Below are 22,242 nucleotides of genomic sequence, written 5' to 3' on the forward strand. Positions count from 1 at the left end.
TTTAATTATCCTAATATAGATTGGGATAGTCATAGTGTAAAGGGCAGGGAGGAGCAAGAGTTTCCAGAGTGTTTTCAGGAGAATTGATTCAGGAGAATCAAGTTGATCAAGTGTCAGTAGGGGAACATTTAGGGGACAGTGACGATGGTTTAGGTGCACTATGGAAATGGACAAGGAACAATCCAGAGTAAAGATAATTAATTGGGGAAGGGCTAACTTCAATGGGGTGAGGACTGATCTGCCCCAAGTAAATTGGAATCTATGATTGGCAGGCAAAAGTGCAATGGAACTACGGGCTGCATTTAAAGAGGAGATAGTTTGGGTACAGTCAAGGTACATTCCCACCAAGGAGAAAAGTAGGGCAAATAAATCCAGAGCTCCCTGGATGACAAAAGGGATAGAGAGTAAAATGGAGCAGCAGTAGGGTGCATATGACATATGTCATGTGGATAATACAAGTGAGAACCAGGCTCAATATAGAAGGTTTAGAGGGGAAGTGAAAAAACAAATAAGAGAAGCAAATAGAGAGTATCTGAAGAAACTGGTAGCTAACATAAAAGGGAATCCAAAAGTCTATTGGCATATAAATAGTAGAAGGGTGGTAAAAGGAGGAGTGGGACTTATTCAGGACCTAAAAGGGGATCTTTGCATGGAGGCAGAGGGCATAGCTGAGGTACTAAATGAGTTCTTTGCATCCGTCTTTACCAAGGAAGAAGATATTGGGGCGGCGCAGTGGTTAGCACCGCAGCCTCATAGCTCCAGCGACCCGGGTTCGATTCTGGGTACTGCCTGTGCGGAGTTTGCAAGTTCTCCCTGTGACCACGTGGGTTTCCACTGGGTGCTCCGGTTTCCTCCCACAGCCAAAAACTTGCAGTTTGATAGGTAAATTGGCCATTGTAAATTGCCCCTAGTGTAGGTAGGTGGTAGGAGAATGGTGGGGATGTGGTAGGGATTAATGTAGGATTAGTATAAATGGGTGGTTGTTGGTCGGCACAGACCTGCTGGGCCGAAGGGCCTGTTTCAGTGCTGTATCACTCTATGTCTCTAAGTCTTAGTGAAAGAGGAGATAGTTGAGACACTGGATGGGCTAAAAATTGATAAAAAGGAGGTATTAAATAGGCTGGACATACTTGAAGTTGATAAATTACCAAGACTGGAAGAGAAGCATCCAAAGATACTGGGGGAAGTAAGGGTGGAAATTGCGGGAGCACTGGCCGTACTCTTCCAAACCTCTCTAGCTACAGGGGTGGTGATAGAGGACAGGAGAATTGCAAATGTTACACCCTTGTTCAAGAAAGTGTGTAAGGATGAGCCCAGCAGCTACAAGCCAGTCAGTTTCACCTTGGTGGTAGGAAAGTTTTTTGAAACAATAGTTAAGGACAAAATTCGCAGTCACTGGGACAAATGTGAACTAAGTAAGGAAAGCCAGTATGAATTTGTTAAGGGCAAATAGTGTTTAACTAACTAACTTCCTTGAGTTTTTTGATGAGGTAACAGGGTTGATGAGAGTAATGAGGTTGATGTGGCGTACATGGACTTCCAAAAGGCAGTTAATAAAGTGCCACTTAGCAGGCTTGTGAGCAAAGTTAGAGCTCATGGAATAAATGGGATAGTAGCAGTTTGGATACAAAATTGACTGAGTGACAGGAAACAGAGAGTAGTGGTGAACATTTTTTCTGACTGGAGGAAAGTATACAGTGGGGTTTAATGTCCTAGACCTGAGTGCACAGGGCACAATGGGCGGTGCAGTGGTTAGCACCTCAGCCTCACAGCTCCAGCAACCCGGGTTCGGTTCTGGGTACTGCCTGTGTGGAGTTTGCAAGTTCTCCCCGTGACTGCGTAGGTTTCCACTGGGTGCTCCGGTTTCCTCCCACCGCCAAAGACTTGCAGGTTGATAGGTAAATTGGCCATTGTAAATTGCCCCTAGTGTGGGTAGTTGGTAGAGAATATGGGATTAATGTAGGATTAGTATAAATGGGTGGTTGATGGTCGGCACAGACCCGGTGGGCCGAAGGGCCTGTTTCAGTGCTGTATCTCTCTATGACACTCTCTATGACAATTTCAAAATCTGGGGATGATGCAGAACTTGGAAGTATTGAGGATAGTGATAAACTTCAAAAGGACATAGAAGGCTGGTGGAATGGGTGGACACATGGCAGATGAAATTTAGTGCAAAGAATTGTAAAGTGACTCATTTTGGTCGGAAGAACAAGGAGAGGCAATTTAAAATAAAGGGTACAATTCAGAAGGGAGTGCAGGAGCAGAGGGACCTGTGCAGAAATCATTGGAGGTGGACGGGCAGGTTGAGAAGGCGCTTAATATAGCATACAGGATCCTGAGCTTTATAAGTAGAGGCACAGGGTACAAAAGCAAGAAGGTTCTACTAAACCTGTATAGTATACTAGTTCGGCCTCAACTGGAATATTGTGTCCTCTTCTAGGCACCACACTTTAGGGAAGATGTGAAGGTATTAGAGAGGGTGCAGAACAGATTCGGGAGAATTGTTCCAGGGATGAGGAACTTCAGTTACGTGCATAGATTGGAGAAGCTGGAGCTGTAGTTCTTGGAGAAGAGAAGATTAAGAGGAGATTTGATATAGTTGCTCAAAATCATGAGGGAGTCTGGACAGAGTAGATGGGGAGAAACTGTTTCCTTTGGCAGAAAGTTTGGGAACCAGAGGGCACTGATTTAAGTTGATTGGCAAGAGTCAATGGTGGGATGTGGAAAAACATTTTTACGCAGTGAGTGGTTGGGATCTGGAATCTACTGCCTAAGAATTTGTTGGAGGCAGATTAAATCATGGCTTTCAAGAAAGAATTGAACAATTATCTGAAGAGAAAAAATTTGCAGGGCTATGGGGGAGTGAAATTAGTTGCTCTTTTAGAGAGCTGTCACGGACACGACAGGCCAAATGGCCGACTGTGTTATAAACATTCTATGATTCTTAGTGAATTTTAGCGTTAATATTAAATTAAAATTGATGAATATCTGAATCAAAGTACTATAACCATTCTCCAATTATAATTCAGAAATGATTCTTAAATGTTTTTTAAATTCATTCACGGGATGTGGGTGTTGCTGGCAAGGCCAGCATTTTTTGCCCATCCCAAATTACTTTTGAGAAGGTAGTGGTGAGCTATCTTTTTGAATTGTTACAGTCTGTGTGATGTAGGTACACAGTGTTGTCAGGGACGGAGTCCCAGGATTTTGATCCACCAACAGTGAGGTTACGGTGATCTATTTCAAGGCCAGAGTGCTGTGTGACTTGGAGGGGAACTTGCAGGTGGTGGTGTTCCCATGTGTCTGCTGGCCTTGTCTTTCTAAGTGGTAGAGGTCACGGCTTTGGAAGGTGCAGTCGAAGGAGTCTTGGCGAGTTACCTCAGTACATCTTGTAGATGGTACACACTGCGGCCATGTGGACCTGTGGTGAATGGTGTGAATGTTCAAGGTTGTGGATGGGGTGCCAATCAAGCAGGCTGCTTTGTCCTGGATGATGGTGAATTCTTGAGTGTTGTTGAAGCTGCACTCATCCATGCAAGTGGAGAGTATTCCATCACACTCCTGACTTGTGCCTTTTGCATGGCGGACAGGTATTAGGAGTCAAGAGGTGAGATACTCACGCAAAATTCCTAGCCTCTGACCTGCTTTTGTAGTCACAGTATTTATGTGGCTGGTGCAATTACATTTCTGGTCAATGGTAACCTCCCAGGATGTTGATGGTAAGGGATTCAGTTATGGTAATGCTGTTGAATGTCGAGGGTTCTCCCTTGTTGGAGATGGTCAATGCCTGGCGCTTAAAAGCCCAAGCTTGAATGTTGTCCAGGTCTTGCTGCATTTAAAAATTTAATTGATAAACCTATCAGATGTTTGTTATTGGAAAATAAAGGTGTCTTTTTGCTGTGAATTGAATTTGTTGATCAGCGCTTGTTTGCTGTGGGAAATTGGCTGCTGTGTTCCTGTGGCTACACTTCAAAAGTACTTCGTTGGTAGTAAAGCACTTTGGGATGTCTGGAGGACGTATAAGGTACTCTATAAATGCAGTTCTGTATTTTATTCTTTCAATAATCCACTAGTAAACAACCTAAAGCATCGGGGGTCCTTTTAACTCACCTTCTAGACGGGCAGTAGAGGATCAGGGGCAGGGATGTTGAATTGGTAATGTGTGGAAACTGATCCCAACCTGCTGTGAATGCACCTACTTCCGAGTTAACTGTGGAGGGTTTGGAGACCTCTGAGTAACCAGCTGTGGGGAGGCAGATCCCTCATTGTAAAATATTAATGTGGCTCTGTTCCTCAGATTTTGGGAGCTATTGAATTTAGCAACTGTAGGTTGAATTTCTCTGGACTCTGGAGACCTGGAAGAGGCAGAAGCTGGCAGATCTAGCAGGGGGTAAGTGCTTTTTAGAGCACTATTTATGGGTCAGGAGGAGCAAGAGTGTTTACTCCGGCCCCTCGAGCAAATCTTCTGGCAAGATGTGTTGACTCCCTCGCGATTGGCCCCTCTCCCCTCAAACAGCCTCCCCACAGACTGCCAACCTCCATCACTGTGCCTGATCTTTCCCTCACCCAATCTTTGCTGCTGCACTCTGTGCCACCCAGTTATGCCCTGATTTTTTCTGATTGCTGGACTGTCCCCAGCCATTCTGTCTGCGGCTTTCTACCATTGACTTACCCGCCTGGCAGACGGCCAGCCCCTCAAACTATCAATTGCTAGGCAGGAAACAGAGTAAGAAAAAATGATAATGAGGTTCTGCTGCTTAAACTCGGCGCAAACACACACTCCCACACCCACCCTGCCTCACCGTAAATATCGGGCCACTGTGTCAGACATGAAATTGAAAATGTTCAATCCTGCATAGTAACAAACAAGATGTTAGACAGAAACAATAAATCTCAGTCATCTCAGTTTGGAATGGCAAGAGGTTTGAAAATAAAGGCTGTTGTAATTGTCGAGTGTGCCCGATTCTAGAACTTTGATAGTTTTGGTTTTGTTTTTAAATTCTACCTGAGAGAGTCAATATAACGCAACAGTCTCTAAACAGCTGCTCGCATGAGTGAGAGAGAACAATTCTCAGAGCAATACCTCAGCCTTTCTGTGTCTGTGAGCACAAGTTTTTGTAAGTTGCATGGAAGTTCTTCTGTTTCTTCAAAATATGGTAGCCCAAGACACTTGGTTTTCTCGCAGCCAACTAAAAGTGCAATATAAATTATATGATGAGCTTGTGCACGAGATGAGAAAAAATAAATTATCTTTCTAATTCTGCATACCTAAAAGTGTAAGGCTATTAGTATGATCTCTCAAAACTTCAAATTGTGGTTTGATCTTGCTATAAGTTCATGAATGCAGTGTTAAGGTGAAAGCAATTTTCTTCTTTTCGTCGCTCAAGTTATGGTCTACAATCATAAAACTACTACATGACTCCAGGATTTCCTTTGAAATTTGTATTTTTTTTTACAATTCAGTTGCTGTACAGCACGAGCTTTCATCACCTAAACAATCAACTAGTGGTCAATAGATTTGCTGGTGGAGAATAAAAATAACGGAGCACTGCAGGTATTCTCGACACTATTCTGACATTTGCCTCGCTCTCAGCAATACTGCAGATCCCAATTGAAGCAAGACAGTGGGCTGCTGGGAACTGTAAGTGTGTCAGGCCACTTTGTTTCTTCAGCGAGAGGTGCCACAAGAATTTTATTCTTCACCTGCAGATCACCTGCTCTCACTTAATTTTTGGAGCTGTATGCTTTTCATTCAAAGCATTGACCATACTTGCATGTGCCTTTCTCCTGGAAGTAGATGAAGTAATATTTTCATGGCTTGGCTAGCTCATTTTGTAGCAACCCAAAACAGTCCTAAAGGCTGCTAAGACTGAATGTGCTGGAACCCCTGCCTTTTTTTTATTCTTTCAAGGGATGTGGGTGTTGCTGGTAAGGCCAACATTTGTTATCCATTCCTAATTGCTCTTGAGACTGCCTGTCCAACAGACTTTACTCTTCCATAGATGCACAGTAATTAGGATCTTCTAGGCACTACCTAGCATATGGCAGTACCTCCCTTATTCCTCACCACTAAATTATGGACTCAAGTGGCTACAGCTAATTTTGCTTCCAACCCATCTTCCTGCATGGATTCATTGTGCAACCTTCTATTTTGGTTTAATTTAGTGGGATTGAATCATCAGCCAATCTCCAGGCCTCAGCCTCCATTGTGGTGAATTTTTTTAATTTGTTCTTGAGAGGTGGGTGACACTTGCAAGGCCACATTTATTGCCGATCTTCAGCTACTCTGAAGTTAATGGAGGTGGGCTACCTTGAACTGCTGTAGTCCTTGTGATGATAGTGCTCCCACAATGGTTTTTAAGAGTAGATTCCAGGATACTGATCCAGCAAAAGTGAAAGAACTGTGATATATGTCCATGTTGGAATGCTTGCCACTTGGAGACAAATTTAGAGGTAATGATGTTGCATTGCTGCTCTTCTTGACGGAAGAGGTTGCAGGGAAGGAGGTGCTGTTGCTGCAGTGCATCCTGTAGATTGTGCACACTGCAGCCACAATGGGCAGGTCATAGAGATGGTGAACTCCAATGGCAGGGGCACTGATTAAATGAACTGTTCTGTCTGGATGGTGTTGAACTTGTGAGCGCTGTTATGGCCGTAACCATCAAAGCAATTAGTGAATATTTCATTGCACACATAATTTGTGTTTCTCACTGGTCGAGTGATTTTGAAGAGTTAGGAGGTGAGTCACTTTACACAGAACCTAGTCTCTTCCTTGCTTTTGACGTCATGGTGTTCATATTGGCTGGTCCACTTGAACGTCTGGTCAAGTGACCCTCAAGCTGTTTGTGTGGGGTTAGTGATGGTGTTGCTGTTTAAGGTCAGGTGATGATGGTTGGGCATTCTTTTCTTTGTCGTTGGCATTATCTGGCACTTATGTGACACTGACATTACTTAGCACTTCACAGCCCAAACCTGAGTATTGTCAAAGTTCTCTCTGGCTGGCATGGGCTGCATTTTGTCAGCTATGCGAATGGAGCGAAACACTTAAGACGTTTTTACCGTGACCATCTTCCTTTTGTGTCAGATATGATTCCAGGCACTGAAGGGGTTTCCCTTTGACCCCCATTAATCTCAGTTTTGCTAGGTCTCCTTAGTGCCATACTCAGTTGAATGCTGCCTTGATTTTTAGGGTAGTCGCTGTCCTCTGGCCTTCAGATCTTTTATTCATGTCCTTATGGTCCTTATGGTTTCAAGTCTCTTTCTAGAATTTCAGCCCATAATTTGGGCTGATACTTAAGTGTAGCAGTGAGGGTGTGTTGCATTGTCAGAGCTGCTATCCTTCAGATGAAACGTTAAACCATGGATGGGCTTGTCTGTCTGTTCAGGTAGATGTTAAAGACCCCATGGCACTATTCACAGATGAACAGAAAGTTTTTCTGGGATTCAGGTCAACATTGTTCCCTTAATCAATAATACCAAAAATAAACTGAACAATCATCTCATTGCTGTTTGTGGACCTTGCTACATGCAAAACCCACAATGAACAGTGACTGCACTTAAAAGCAATTAGTTTGATGTGAAATGCTTAGTAAATGTCTGAGAGGTGCTGCATAAGTTATTTTTTCCTCTCTAACAGAATAAATTTCACAATCCTCAAATTGATTAGATAATCTTGCCATACCCTGGTCTTCTCCTTCAGTCACTCTGGTGGAGTTGGGTGGTTCTACCAATCCAGAAACAGACAGAAGGATTGAGAGTTCCAAGATCTGCCATAGTGTTCTGATATTCTGTCTCACTGCTTTCCAGGTTTGCACTGTGTGAGATAATAGAGAGTACTTTTTGCTGGAAGTATTTCCAGGCTATTATACAGAAGTGCTCATCATGGAAACTGAGCTACAATTCCTGTGTGCCATGGTAACCCAGCAGGCCACAGTTCTACCCACATGCCTGAAGGTGTACACCATTTGTGTCTGTGATGCCTAATAATGCATATACAATTTTCAATACCAAAATCTCACACTCCCATTTTTTAACATATGCTATTTGCCAAAGTCGGTGGATTTGTTTGATTCCGTGGAAATTTGTGATTTTGCAATTTCATGTGTAACAATTATTGGGTGCATACAAAATTGATTTACCACGAAGTACATTAATTTTTAATTCCCAGAAAAAGAAATTGTCCAGTCAAGGCATCTAAGTAATTAATTCCACACAAACCTGATAAAGCAGAGATTAGTTTCGTGCCAAGATATTTAAGCCTTTTCACTTGATCACCAATGCTATTGTTCAAGAACAGGAATTTAAAAATATGTTTGATATGATTTAGTTATACATATAAATTTATATATATAATATATCCATCTATATAAAATTAAACATTTCTTGATATTCTGTTCTTACATCTCCATATGCCATATCTTACAATTTTACTATGAGTTCTACAAAAATGCCTACAAAAAGGCACCCTTGTGTCATTTAATCCTTCCTGCCCACCACCCTATCACAGACCTTCCCTCTTGTTCTTATTCTCACCCTCCCCCCTTTCACTTGCTTAAAACCTACACATTTCTAACATTTCCCAGTTCTGGTGAAAAGACAGACACCTGACGCATTACCTCTGTTCTTTGTCCACAGATGCTGCCAGACCTGCTGAGTATTGCCAGCATTTTCTGTTTTTATTTCAGATTTCCAGCATTCGCAGCATTTTTCTTTGTGCTGCACAAATGTTGTTCCTTCCCAGATTGTTTTATTTATCACCAATATAACACATTTTAAAGGCGATTGTTTGATTTATTAAGATTTTTAATAGAATAAATGAATTGAACCTCAATAAAATGTTAGAGATTGCCACAGATCAGGTAATGGCCTCAACAATTATTGGGTGCATACAAAATTGATTTACCACGAAGTACATTAATTTTTAATTCCCAGAAAAAGAAATTGTCCAGTCAAGGCATCTAAGTAATTAATTCCACACAGGTTATGGCGGCACAGTGGTGCAGTGGTTAGCACCGCAGCCTCACAGCTCCAGGGAACCAGGTTCAATTCTGGGTACTGCCTGTGCGGAGTTTGCAAGTTCTCCCTGTGACCGCGTGGGTTTTCGCCGGGTGCTCCGGTTTCCTCCCACAGCCAAAGACTTGCAGCTGGTAGGTAATTTGGCCATTGTAAATTGTCCCTAGTGTAGGTAGGTGTTGGGGAATATGGGATTACTGTAGAGTTAGTATAAATGGGTGGTTGTTGGTCGGCACAGACTCGGTGGGCCGAAGGGCTTGTTTCAGTGCTGTATCTCTAAATAAATAAAAAATAAATAAATAAACAGAGGGAAGATGCATAGACAGTTTAGATATAACTACTTTATACAGAAGGTTGTAGAAGAGTTGGATTGGACTATACAAGAAGGCAGATAATACTATGGAAGAATTCAGTGGAGAGTTGGGTAGATATTTAAGGAAGTGGACAATGGATTGTATAGTTTGAGTTAAGGATATTCAGCAAGGTAGTAGCCTGTTACTCCCAGCCTGTTACTCCCAGCATGCATTTGTGTCTTTAATTTGCAGAATTGTTTTTATGATTTTGAGCACAAGATTAGCCATTCAAAGTGTACTGTGACTTGCTGTTTTAAAGACTACCCATCTGCACTCCTGAATAATGAAGGAAAATGACTGTAGATGCAAGTCCCTAGGGAAACCATTTTTAGGAGGAGTGTAAGATACTGGAATTTTGTTTTGTGAAAAACACAAACTTTACAACTTTTTCAAAGGTAACTCTGAAATCAACTACAATTTATACTGCTGAATATGCTACTTGATTTTCTGCAACAACAGTTGGCTGATAAGTGGTAGGTAACATTTTCTCATAGGTTCCAGGCAGTAAGCCAGGTTTTCCTGGCTTAACCATCTACAAACCCAATATCATTCCGAGGGGCTCATCATTGACCAACGTGAACACCATGGCCTTACAGCTCTTACAAGTAGCTTACCACCTGCCTTCGCAATCCTTTTTCACCATCTACAAGGTTCAAGCCAGGCATGTGAAAGAATGTTCACCTTGAGATTCAAGAAATTTGACAACATTCATGGTGAAGCAGTCTGCTTGATCAGCATTCCTGCTGATGAACTCAGAATCCACTTCCTCCATCCCTGGCACATTGTCACTACATTATATACTATCTACAGGATGCAATGAAGCAACTCATCAAGCTTACTTTAACAGCATCTTCCAGTTACATGACCTTTCATCTCAAAGAGCAAGAATAAGAGCTGTAATGATATGGGAACACCACTGCTTGCAATTTCCCACCCAAGTCACACATTGGGCTGAAATTTATACTGCCGCTGCCAACACGGTGGCGGGCGAAAACAATGGCCCACCTTTGTGGGCTGCACTAGGATCGCGGCAGCTCCTTTAAATAGCCGGGACGGGGATCCGAGGCGTGACACTGATGGGAAAGGGGAGGAGTGAATTTTTCAGAGTAGGGGAGAGGGGAGCGGCAAAAAACGAATGCGATTGGTTGAGGAGATGGTGGGAAGAGGTTGAAGGTTAAAGGAAAGAGTTTGGGGGGGGAAGTTCATGATCAAAAATTTACTTTTTTTGGGGGGGATAGGACAAATAATAAAATGGTTATTCACTGGGGGTATGGGGGAGGGAATGGGTAGTGTGAATAAAATTTTATTTTAATTTTTTTAAACAGCTGTTGCTTTAAACATTTAAATGGCCCAATTTTGGAGATTAATTTTTTAAAACATAATTGCAGAAGTTAACTGTAATCAATTGACAGCTCCAATTTATATGAGATTTTCTTAAGGAGTTCAGTATTTAGTTGGCACTGGGAATATTTAACTTATAACCATAAAGGTTGTTCAGTATATTTAAAAGAAAATATGGCCGGAATTTTACCCCCCCACCCCAAAGAGTGGGATGGTGGTGGGAGGTGCGGAAAATGGAGCGGGAGGCTCAGGGGGCCTTTCCCAACCCGCTCCCACCTCTGCCGCCATTATATGCAGGGCAGTGGCAGTGAAAAACGGCCCGCCCGCCCCAGGCCAATCAAGGCCATTAGGTGGCCAGTTAACGGCCACAAGGGCCTCCTCCTGCTGCCACAAGGACTTTACCCTTGGCTGGCAGGTGGCCCAGGCCTGAGAAAAGCCGCCTGTTAAAAGTAGGCGGCTTTCTGACGGCTTGGGGTGGGGGGGGGGGCCCTCTTGATCAGGCACCCTATTCCTGATGAAGGGCTGCCCCAAATGCCCCATCCAACCCCAACGCCCAACAGGCCTCCCTGTCCCCCCAATCGACCACGCTTGCCTCACCAGGGCCAGACCGAGTTCCCCCGGCGAGGCCCCAAAAACTTACCTGTTCTCTGGGGCTCCCCAACATCTTCTGTCTTCAGCTAGGTTGCAGTCCCAGCAATGGCCGCTGCTCCCGGTGGTGCTGCTAGGACAGAGAACTGCCGGCCCGCTGATTGGCCAGCCGCTCCATTAGGCGGGACATCTGCCTCAATGAGGTGGAAGTCCCACATCTGACCAATTAAGGGCCTGGGAACCACAAAATGCAGTCTGGATCCCCAGTCCAGGTGGAGGCGTGATTGCTACCGACTTTTCAGTCGGCAGACGGTTCCCGTCTGCCGAGGGTAAAATTCCAGCCTGTGTGTCTCATCGCCGTGATGTGAGTTGATCGTGGGTAGGAACAGCTCTTTAAAATGTACCTGTACAATAAAATATTATATTTTATGCTCAGATGTGGGTGTAACAAATTTCCTATGAGCCTTGGCAATGGCTAGTATTTTTATAACGCATAATAAACTTCTTAAGAACTGGATTACTTGGTGTTTGTTTCTTACACAGAGATGAGTTATTGACATACAATGCAAACTAAAAGGTATTCGAAACAAAATACCTGATGAAATATGAACTTCTCTGGACAAAAGTCAGGCTCCTTCAATGTACGTTTGTAATAATGTAATGAACAAGATTTCTGAGTAAAATAAAAGCAAAAGACTGCAGATGCTGGAAATCTGAAACAAAAACAAAAAATGTTGGAAATACTCAGCAGGTCTGGCAGCAAAGTTAACGTTTCAGGTCTGTGACCTTTCATCAGAATGGGTTCTGTGTTCTGAGGAAAGGTCACAGACCTGAAACGTTAACTTTGCTTCTCTCTCCACAGATGCTGCCAGACCTGCTGAGTATGTCCAGCACTTTTTGTTTTTGTTTACGATTTATGAGTAAGCTTCTTCAAATTTCTATGGTTAACTGAATTGAGTGAGAAAAAAATGATTGGTTTCAAAGTATTTCTTAAAGCAATATTATCCCATTATTAAATCTGTTTTTAAAAAAGATGACCTTTAGTTTTGGGTTATTCTTGCATCCTTTTTGTCTTGGAAAAGTGCACAGAATGCCACTTGATAAAGCTTTTTCAAGTGCACTATTCCTGTGGTTGAGAGATGGGCGGGGGAGAGCAAACTCCACAGGTGAATTTTAATGGAAAGGAATTTTAATGGAAATGGAAATAATTGTGTTTCTCCAACCATGATAATCATAACCTCATGTAACTTGAGGTAAAACAACACAACTCATGTTGTCAAAGCAATAACAGGGCACATTTTAATTGGATAAAAGTGGTAGTTACCTTTATAGAGAAAATGGCACCATTATTAAATGCGGTGGTGTGTCTGGAGCTCAATCTAGAACATATTGAAATCTGCAATTTATAAACGCAAAACTTTAAGCCTTCTTCCCTCTCCACCCCAACCCCATCCCACCATAAAAAGCAGTATTTTGATTTCCAAGGTAATAATTGATCATCTATTAAATATCAACACATGTCTTGGGTAGGGTTTTAAATTCAGTTAAAGACCATTCATTTTGAAGACTCACAAAAGGATGAAACTGGAAAATAATTAACTTAGTATTTTATTATTAAATACTTAAAGTTAAAAGCGTGAAGTGCTATGAACTCTTACGTTTGTATAATTTTAAGTTAGGATTGGACAACTGTGAAAATACTATAAAATAAGTCATGCTGTTATTTATAATTAAAATCACTTACTTTGGAGAAACCAAGGCTTTGGAGTAAGTTGCAGGCAAAATGCTCTTGGTTAAACTCAAAACTGCAGATTTAGCGTAAATCGTGTGAGTAGATAAGAAGTAGGCTGAAGGCTAGAAAATAAGTACTCCTCAGGATTTATGCTGAGTAGAGTGGGGAAGAACTGAGTCGAATGCCCTAGGGATCTTTAGGACCACTACTGGATCTAATTTACATCAGGTACCTTGATTCAGAAACACAATGCCCAGTAGTCACATTTGGAGTAGGGCCGTCAATTATCACAATTAACCTGTGATTAACATGTTAATATTTTTGGAGATTAATATTTTAAATGTGGGTTAATCGCAGACGTTAACTAGTATCAATTAACAGTCCTAACTTACATATAGGTATATAATTAGCTGAACTGGAAGAATGCTTGTATTTAAATATACAGTAGACTTTTGCCTGACCTCATGGTATAGAACAGTTTTCAATAGATGATATTTAATTTTACAATTTATAGCAAAAATGGAGGTGAAAAGGTCCCTGTAACATCAGTCACTGTGCATCATAGTGAGAGAGAGGCAATGAGCTTAGTACTTGCTTTCAGCATCCCAAGATACAATTATCCTACTTTTGTTACCTTCAGTTTTTATGTTCTTATGTTCTGCTCTAACTGTTTAATAATAGTAATTGACCCTTTCAGCAGTCCTATCAATTCAATATGTTATTACCACTAAGATGAACTGAGATTAAAAAATTTAATTGAGATTAATCATGATTGATTAAATTGCTAAAATATATTAATCCTAATGTTCATTAGGCAGCACAATAGCACAATGTGTTAACACTGATGCAAGCCTCCAGGCAGTGGTGTGATGCAAGTTTGATTTTCCCAGTCCGTTGTGTTTCCAGTATTGGCAGCACTGCACAAAGACCAGACATTTTCCCACAGATGCTGAGGGAATTTTTCTTTTTAAAGTTCTCATTGGGCTACTGTGTTTATTTCCAAGCAGACAGGTCAGAAGCGTTAGAATCCCATATCTAACCTTTTCCTCTCCACGTTCCTTTTAATGCATTGATGCCACCAAGCTCTGTGCTTACTTCTCCTATAACTTGTTTTTTTGAATCCCTCAACCAGTTTTGTCCTATCCACAGCATCAAGATCATCCTAGCCATTCATCAAATATTCTTTGTAACTGCAATGGGGTGGCATGTTATCTTCCCTTCTCCTCCTCCACTTCTCTGCAGACGTAATATGCCATTTAATCTTCTATTCATTTTTGGCTTCCTCTTTTTCCTGATATGCATACTGTCCCTCAGTGATATAATGTGTGGGCACATATTCAGTTTCTGTATGTCGGAAGAAAAATGTGGGTAAGAAATGATATGGTGATTTACCTTTAAAAGAAGTGTAATTATATATGTGTAGAATGAAGATTTAAGGTGCTACTGCCTACATCTCATTAAAATTAAACATTTTATCCTGCAGCTGCCACTGGAGATATGCCAACTTACCAAATTCGAACCCCAACTACCACCTTACCTCAGGGAGTAGTGATGGCGACCTCACCAGGGACATTGCATAGTCCACAACAGTTAGCAGAAGAGGCTACACGTAAACGGGAGCTCAGGCTAATGAAAAACAGGTAAGATATCAGAAATTAGGTAATCAGCTGTATTGCACATTTTTGAAAAATTATGCTGTAATGGAGAGTATGTACTGCAACTGAAAAATGGGGTACTTTATTTATAAAAATAATTAAACCAGTTTTATTGATTCTTGATTTTGGAGCTTTTTTTTGAAAAAGAGATTTCTGTCGTTGGTTCAAGTGTACACTGTTTTTACATTTGTTTAGAGCCAACCACCACCATAAATCTCATTTCTTGTGTTTTCCGTTCAATGATGATTTCTGCAAATCACACCTACTTAAACCTGAGCTCTATAACTTAGAGTTTGCCAAAATCATTGGAATGGATTCCTGGCCTCATTGTATTGCCAAAGCACCAACTTGCCTTTATTCAAGTAGGCTTTCCATTGTGCTTTACTGATGGTTAGATCTAAGCTGAAGGGGTTTACAGGAGGTGAATATCCGATCTCAGATGCCTTGAGAGAGGAAGACCTTTGAATCCAATTTGGTAATGCTTGCTTCAATCCCTAGCTCAGAAGAAGGAAAGAAAGACTTGCATTTATATAGTGCTTTTCATGACCACTGGACATTATCAAAGCGCTTTACAGCCAATGAAGTACTTTTTGAAGTGTAGTCACTATTGTAGGAAAGAGAGAACATCATATATTAGTTGAACGAATTTTCTGGGGGAAGCTTGTAGTGCTGAGGAGAAAATTTTGCAGACATTGAGGAGACTGCTGTACCACCAATTGCTGCAGACTCTGTGCCAACACCAACTCTAATCAGTACCAGTTAGTAGCTGACGTTGGTTATCAAGTCCCTAGCATTGTACTTGGGACTAATACCAGTGCAAGTTGTTAGCTGATTGGCCAAGCTGGTGATTTGAGACTGTTGCCATATCCCACTACTTTAGTTGCCACAGATTCATTCAGAACATTACAACCGCCATCCTATGCTGCAGAAAATCCTGCTTACCTGACATTCTGATTCTTGTTGACCCATACTGGCATCCTGTTCCTCCAACAACTACAACAATTTGCTATTATATAGCACCTTTAAAACAAAACATCCTAAGGCATTTCACAGGAGTGTTATTAAACAAAATTTGACACTGAACCACAAAAGGAAATATTAGGTCAGATGACCAAAAGCTTGGTCAAAGAGGTAGGTTTTAAGGAGCATCTTAAAAAAGGAAAGGGAGATGGAGAGGCAGAGAGATTTAGGGAGGGAATTGCAGACCTTGGGGCCAAGGCAGCTGAAGGCACATCTGCCAGTGGTGGAGTGAATAAAACTGGGAATGCTCAAGAGGTCAGAATTGGCAAAATGCATAGATCTAAGGGGAGGTGGGTGGGGGGGGGAGGGGGGTGTTGTAAGGCTGAAGAACAATAGAGATGGGAGGGAAAGGCCATAGAGGAATTTGAAAACAAGAAGGAGTTTTAAAATCAAGGCATTGCTTAACCAGGAGTCAATGTAAATCAGTGAGTTGTGATGTATGAGGGGGATTTGGTGCGAGTTAGAACATCGACAGCAGACTTTTGAATGACCACAACTTTGTGGAGACTAAACACAAGTGCATTGGAATAGTCAAGTCTGGAGGTAACAAAGGCATGGCTGAGAATTTTAGCAGCAGATAAGCTGAGGCAAGGGTGGAATCAGGTGATATGAAGGTGGAAATAGGCTGTCTTCGTGATGGTGCGAATGTATGGTAGGAACTCATCTCGGGGTAAATATAACGCCAAGGTTGCAAACCATCTGTTTCAGCCTCAGACAATTGGCAGGGAGAAGGAAGGAGTCAGTGGCAGTTTGCGACAGGGCCTGAAGACAATGACTTCTGTCTTTCGGTATTTAGTTGGAGGAAATTTCTTGTTCACCCAGAAATGGACAGCAGTCTGACAAGTTAGAGACAGTGGAGGTGAAGTAGAGCTGGTTATCTTCAATGTACATGTGGAAACTGATGCTGTGTTCCCTTGTACATCAACTACAAAATCCTTGTCTTCATTTTCATATCTCTTCATGGCCTTGCTACCTTGCAACTTTCTTGAGCTTTACATCCCTGCTCATACTCTAGACTCTTGCATTGCTAGTCTTCTGCATGCTGCATGTCTTACCTCCCCTCCCATCCCCATCCCATCTCTACCATTGGAGGAAGAACCATCAGCCAACTGGCTCCCATGCTCGGGAACTTCCTAAGTCCCTTTTTCTTGGTACATTTCACCCTATTTTAAATCTTCTTAATCTTGTCTTAAATTTTCACCAGTGCCTTCAGCCACATCGCCAAAAGAAAATCGTCACTTCATACTTCTGTTTGAGACTGACCCTTGTAAAGCTTTTTGGCAAGCTGCATTAACACTACAGTCAATGTCAGTGCAATAACAAGCTTATCCATACTGGCCCATTGATGCAAGAAAGTACCTAAAAGATCCAAGGTCACGTCGCTGCAAAATGAAGGAATTTTTAAAGATACCTCAATCTGGAGATCGTGCTTCAGTGTATTACTGCCATAGTGTAAAATACTTGGCTGAAGCAGGTTCCTTCAGTTCTTCAGTTCTGCTCTTTCTGCTTGTGACATGACTCTGGCTTAGATTTTTCACTGCCTCCTAAAGAGAAATGTATATCCTCCAATTGGCACCTCACATAGCAGTATAGCTGACTTGTGACAACTTAACAGCCTTTAGAGTCCTAATATTCTTATTCAAGGAACTAATCTAAGTGTTGTATCTTCAAATAAGCTGTTGCTGACATATAACCTTTTCTAAATGTTCTCACACTGTGCCAAAATGACCTGAAGTTACAGTCTGTTGGTCACCATTTGCACCAGCCTTCTAATGTGACTATTTAGAAACCTGTCTTCTCACTGCATAATGTAATTTGGTTTGCAGTGATAGTGATCATTGTTGAAAATTCTGACTGAATTTTGCATATACTTCTTAAAAGAATGTTTTTGGGTGGTATCTACCATGTGCATATCATATATTATAAATATACATAGGCAAGCGCTTGTGTATTTATTTCCTTTTAGGCATCAATAAATTGAAGCTTCTCTTTGTAGTGCACTATTTTAATGTTCTGATGAAAATTCAGAATATGTGCTCAGTTTCATGAAATAAAGCTGTTTTGCATCTTTGCTTTCTTTTGATAATTTGTTATTATAAGCATATTTTGCTACAGACACCAACATGGATTTCATGTAGTGTATTTTACAAAAGTAAATTAATGCAAGTGAAGTTAAATCGGTAGGAGTTTTATATGCACAGATTAATGGTCTCTGGTTGTAATGTAGGTGTTTGCTTATCTGGTCATGCCATACGCCAGCTACGTGCAATCTAGCTGTGGGTCAGTAGCATGCCCTCTCCCTGGTATGTCCCTGGTTTTGCTTTATCCTCATGCGTCGGTAGATTATCTTACTGCTACCAATGGTTATTCCTCCTGTTATTTCCTCGTGCATGAATTTTTCACTAATTTTGTGGTTGTATTGATCCAATCCATTATGACAGAGGTGTCTTGAACCCCTTAAGTCATTTCTTGTAAACTGACTGAACAACAACAAAAATCCTTGAGCTTGCCTTCAAAAGAAACTGCATGCAGCTGCATTCAGGACTGATTTTAAATTTGCTGCTTGAACACTCTTCACTGCTGCTCCATCATGCAAGAAGTACAGTTGGATATGCAAGACAAGTGCAAAGGGAAGCTGAGAAAGTCAAGAATTGACTTGTCTTTTTGAATGAGGCTGTTTGATGAAGGTCTAATTTTATCCATAGTAGAAAGATTAGTAATAAATAAATAATCACCCGTATGAAATACTACAAAAATATTTCCACAAATATTTAGTTAGTAAAATGGATAAGCCTGAAAAATTAGCATTCAGGGATAATCAGTATGTATTTACATTCATCTATCCTCTGTAGGTTTTCAGTTTCCAAGCAATAAGGAGGAAACACTGTTGAAAAATTTAAGGATATTTTTTAAAATGTAAAAATGTTTTAACATTTTTTCATAAAATTATATATTGTTGGCTTTCAACTTACAGATTGTATTAGGGTATCTGCTATAATGCTTTATATTGGTTATAAAGATGATGCTCTTGAGTTTTTAACTTTTTATGTTGCATTTATATGTTACGGGTGTTTAAAGTGATACCATGCTGGTGGATACTTTCATTGTAATGTGATTGCTGTGGTAGTTTATAAACTTTTTGAAGATGTTTTGTCTTAGATTTCAACAGCTAATCAGACACTATATTTTCCTCTTGCTAATTTTAGAAAAAAAGTATACATGAGTATAAGCTCTTTACACCTCTGTCAGAGTCCAAAAAGTACAGAAGTAGCTTCAAACAACTGTTTTCATACTTTTTTAACTCTGATCTAGGCATAAGATATTGCCTGCCTGATGGAATTTGGACAGGCACTTTTTTTTGCTAAAGTTAGCAAACAGATGAAAATACAAAAAAAAAGTACTGCCCTGAAATTTCAAATGTTTTATATTTTGTTTTAACTTTCCCTTTACATTTTTGTATTTAATATTTTGTCATCCTTTTTTATGTTTTTAATAAAAGAATGATTGAGGAAAAATATGAATAAAATGAATATTGAGCTAATAATTCCTTCACTGTTGATATGGACAACTGGTTAATAGAATTTTGACACTCACTTTTTGATTGTGTCATCTCAAATAACTGGACGCAAGAGCATTTCTTGTTACTTTAAAAAAAAGTCTTAGTTGACAAGTTTAGGCTGATACAAATTTTAATATAGTTTATTTTCATTCTGTTAAATAACTATGCACATATTTGTGTGTTACAAACCAAAAACAAAATGGTGCTTCCTGGAACAGTGGTCGAATTACTTGTTTCACTGCTGTGGCTATATACTTCAATCCAGACAGAAAATTACATCTGAATGCAGTACTTCAATTTGATGTGGTACGTCACCTGTCAAAAGCCGTTCGATGGGGATGAGTCAACTACATCCCATTCCTGACATTCATACTGGTTGGCTGCAAATAATCCCCTAAATATGATTTAGATTGTTGGAGTGTTGTGAGGGATTCGGCAAAGCCAGCAGCTTCTGATTTGGTTGGTGCAGGTCGTAGCTCAAGGACTGGGGATCCTCAAGTGGCACTCTAAGGATGGCATTACAAAGGCAAAGTGTACAGATTAGTCGGTTTCTGCCCTTTTTCGGCTGTCGCTATGATATGCCTTCTGTTAATTCCAGGGAGGCTGCTCGTGAATGTCGCAAAAAGAAGAAGGAGTATGTCAAGTGTCTTGAAAATCGAGTCGCTGTGCTTGAAAATCAAAACAAGACTCTTATCGAGGAGCTCAAGGCCCTAAAAGACTTGTACTGCCATAAAACAGATTAACAGCTTCAAACTGCCACTTTCATACTTTTTGAACTCTGACCCAGGCATGAGATGTTGCAGTTCCATGGACTACCAGGTGGAGTTGGGACAGGGACACTTTTGAGCATGATGTACTCCATTTTGCTTTGCATTTTAACCTAGCCTACGAGTTCAGTTGCAAGTTTGGGCAGGGGGGGCGGGTGGAGGGAGGGGCTGTGGGTTGGTGGAAGGAGATCATGTTGACCGATAATACTGGAATTGTTCCAGAAGCCCTGATGTTGCATAGTATATCAAGTATTTCTCGTTCCTTTTTTGCTTCTGCTGTTTGCAGGGAGGCTGCCAAAGAATGTCGACGTCGAAAAAAGGAATATGTAAAGTGTCTGGAGAGTCGTGTTGCAGTGCTGGAAACCCAAAACAAGCAGCTAATCGAGGAACTCAAAACTTTGAAAGAACTTTATTGTGATAAATCAGAGTAATATTTGTAATCTGAGTTCTGACCAGTTTGATGACTACAGCATCTTTTCTTTGAAGATGAAGCCCCTGCAGCTTCAGACTGCTTTTTATTTTTTGCTTTGCAAAACTACGTAGACAACATCAGAACCTTTAACCTGTAACATTTCTCAAAAGTTATTCACAGTAATATATTTTGTTAAGTGTTTGTTGTATAACTAAAATTGTGAAAAATGAACAAAAAAACTTTTGTAAAAACAATTAGTTAAATGTGTATATACATATAATGTACCCTGTTACAATGTAATGCAGTACTTGCTGAAGTTGTTCTATTTGTTAAGCATTTGCATTTAAGATTTTTATGTGTTGCTCATTACATGCTGTCCTGAAGAATACAATGTAATATTATTTTTACAGGTGTTTATTGCTCTTTTAGTACCCTATTATATATGAATGCAAAATAGAAAGTATGCAAGGTAATTGAATAAAATAATTCAGAAGAAATTTGCCCTGTTTAAGAAGCAACTACCTTTAAGAGGGGAATTTAGAAAAGAAAAATGTATGTTATTGGCTAATTATATGTAAAGAGAGTGTTATATTCATTAGCATTACAAAACAATTGGAATTTATAGTTAATTTCTGACTTTTTTTATACATGTTATTTTGTGAAATGTAACTCTGTACTGCTCTCTGTCCATGCTTATGTAGTTCAAGGATCGTAAATAGATTTTAATAGAACCACATTGGTTACAAAACACCTCTGGTTTGTTGCTTGAGTTTAAAAAAAAACACATTATGTATAAATTAGTCAATTATTACCTTCTGAAGAAACAGTGTTGGTTATAACGGTAACTTACCAAGAATGAAAATGAATGTATTGCACTTTCCTTTTATTTCTGCTTTTTCTTGTTTCTTCTTGATGAGTTGTCAGTTTGTAATTTCAAAATATGTGGAATTTATTACAGATGTTTGCTTATGTTTTTATAGTCTTAAGTGTTTTGGTGCAAGTTTAAAATCTTAAAAAAGTTTCAAGATGTTCTGCACATGGCTTTCTTGATCAGCTATGAAATTTAAGTTCAAATTTTTAAGAGTGGTCCTACATGGAGAACATTATTTGTAAGTTCTTTCTTGTTTGTTCGTTCAACTTCTTCACACTAATAGTATTCTTGTCACTGTGGAAAAACACTCACAGGGATTTAAAAATGTCTTTTGAGAGTCTCAGTTAAAATCAGATTACATTCAAGTCTTCAGTCTGCAGCACAGCCTTGGTTATTTTTCTTCCCACTTTCAATAGACATCCCACGTAAGACAATTTTTTTTTTTAGTGGCTTTTTGAAATTGCTTTGACCATCTTACCATTTCTGTTTAATCTGGATAGTATGTCACGTTCTTGATAAACGTGGGTAATACTCAATTAGCACTGTTAACACCAAGTTGGCGCCATTGCCTTTTTCCCCCAAGATGTTTGCTACTCTTTAAACTAGCACTTGCTTTTATAATCTGTCCATTTGGGAATGGTGATTCTAAAATCAAACATTCATCAGTCTTATCTGGTATCTAACATTTACTTTCAATTTCCATACTTATTGTCAACTATAGGACTTTGAGAGACTGCCAATTTTATTCAAAGCAACCTGACCTTCAGATTTGGTTTAGGATACCTAGATTCAGTTTAGTAAAATCCTCTTCAATCCCAGGGAGGCTGAATATGCTATCTTTGAGCACTTGACTAAGTATCTCCTTCCTTTTGGATGAAGTTCATTCTGCTGATGCTTGCAAACCCAAGGCTAAGACATCAGCTTATGGCGGC

General features: G+C 40.3%; 1 protein-coding gene across 8 annotated transcripts in view; it reads left to right on the plus strand.

The window, feature by feature from the left end:
- The window catches only part of LOC137349254 (cAMP-responsive element modulator-like), a 160,641-nt gene extending 139,190 nt beyond the window's left edge, over positions 1–21,451 (plus strand). For 4 of the 8 annotated variants that reach the window (XM_068014781.1, XM_068014766.1, XM_068014814.1 and 1 more), the window contains 2 exons: positions 14,510–14,666; positions 19,859–20,172. In XM_068014781.1, coding sequence (XP_067870882.1) covers positions 14,510–14,666; positions 19,859–20,003 — 302 coding nt within the window. In that variant the 3' untranslated portion in view covers positions 20,004–20,172. Of the gene's footprint in view, positions 1–14,509; positions 14,667–16,905; positions 17,716–19,858; positions 20,173–20,313 lie in introns of those variants that run through there. The other 4 variants (XM_068014806.1, XM_068014799.1, XM_068014773.1 and 1 more) reach the window with 4 other exon arrangements.
- Positions 21,452–22,242: the final 791 nt, after the last annotated feature.

Source organism: Heterodontus francisci, chromosome 2 (assembly GCF_036365525.1).
Source record: "Heterodontus francisci isolate sHetFra1 chromosome 2, sHetFra1.hap1, whole genome shotgun sequence".
Taxonomy (NCBI): Eukaryota; Metazoa; Chordata; class Chondrichthyes; order Heterodontiformes; family Heterodontidae; genus Heterodontus; species Heterodontus francisci.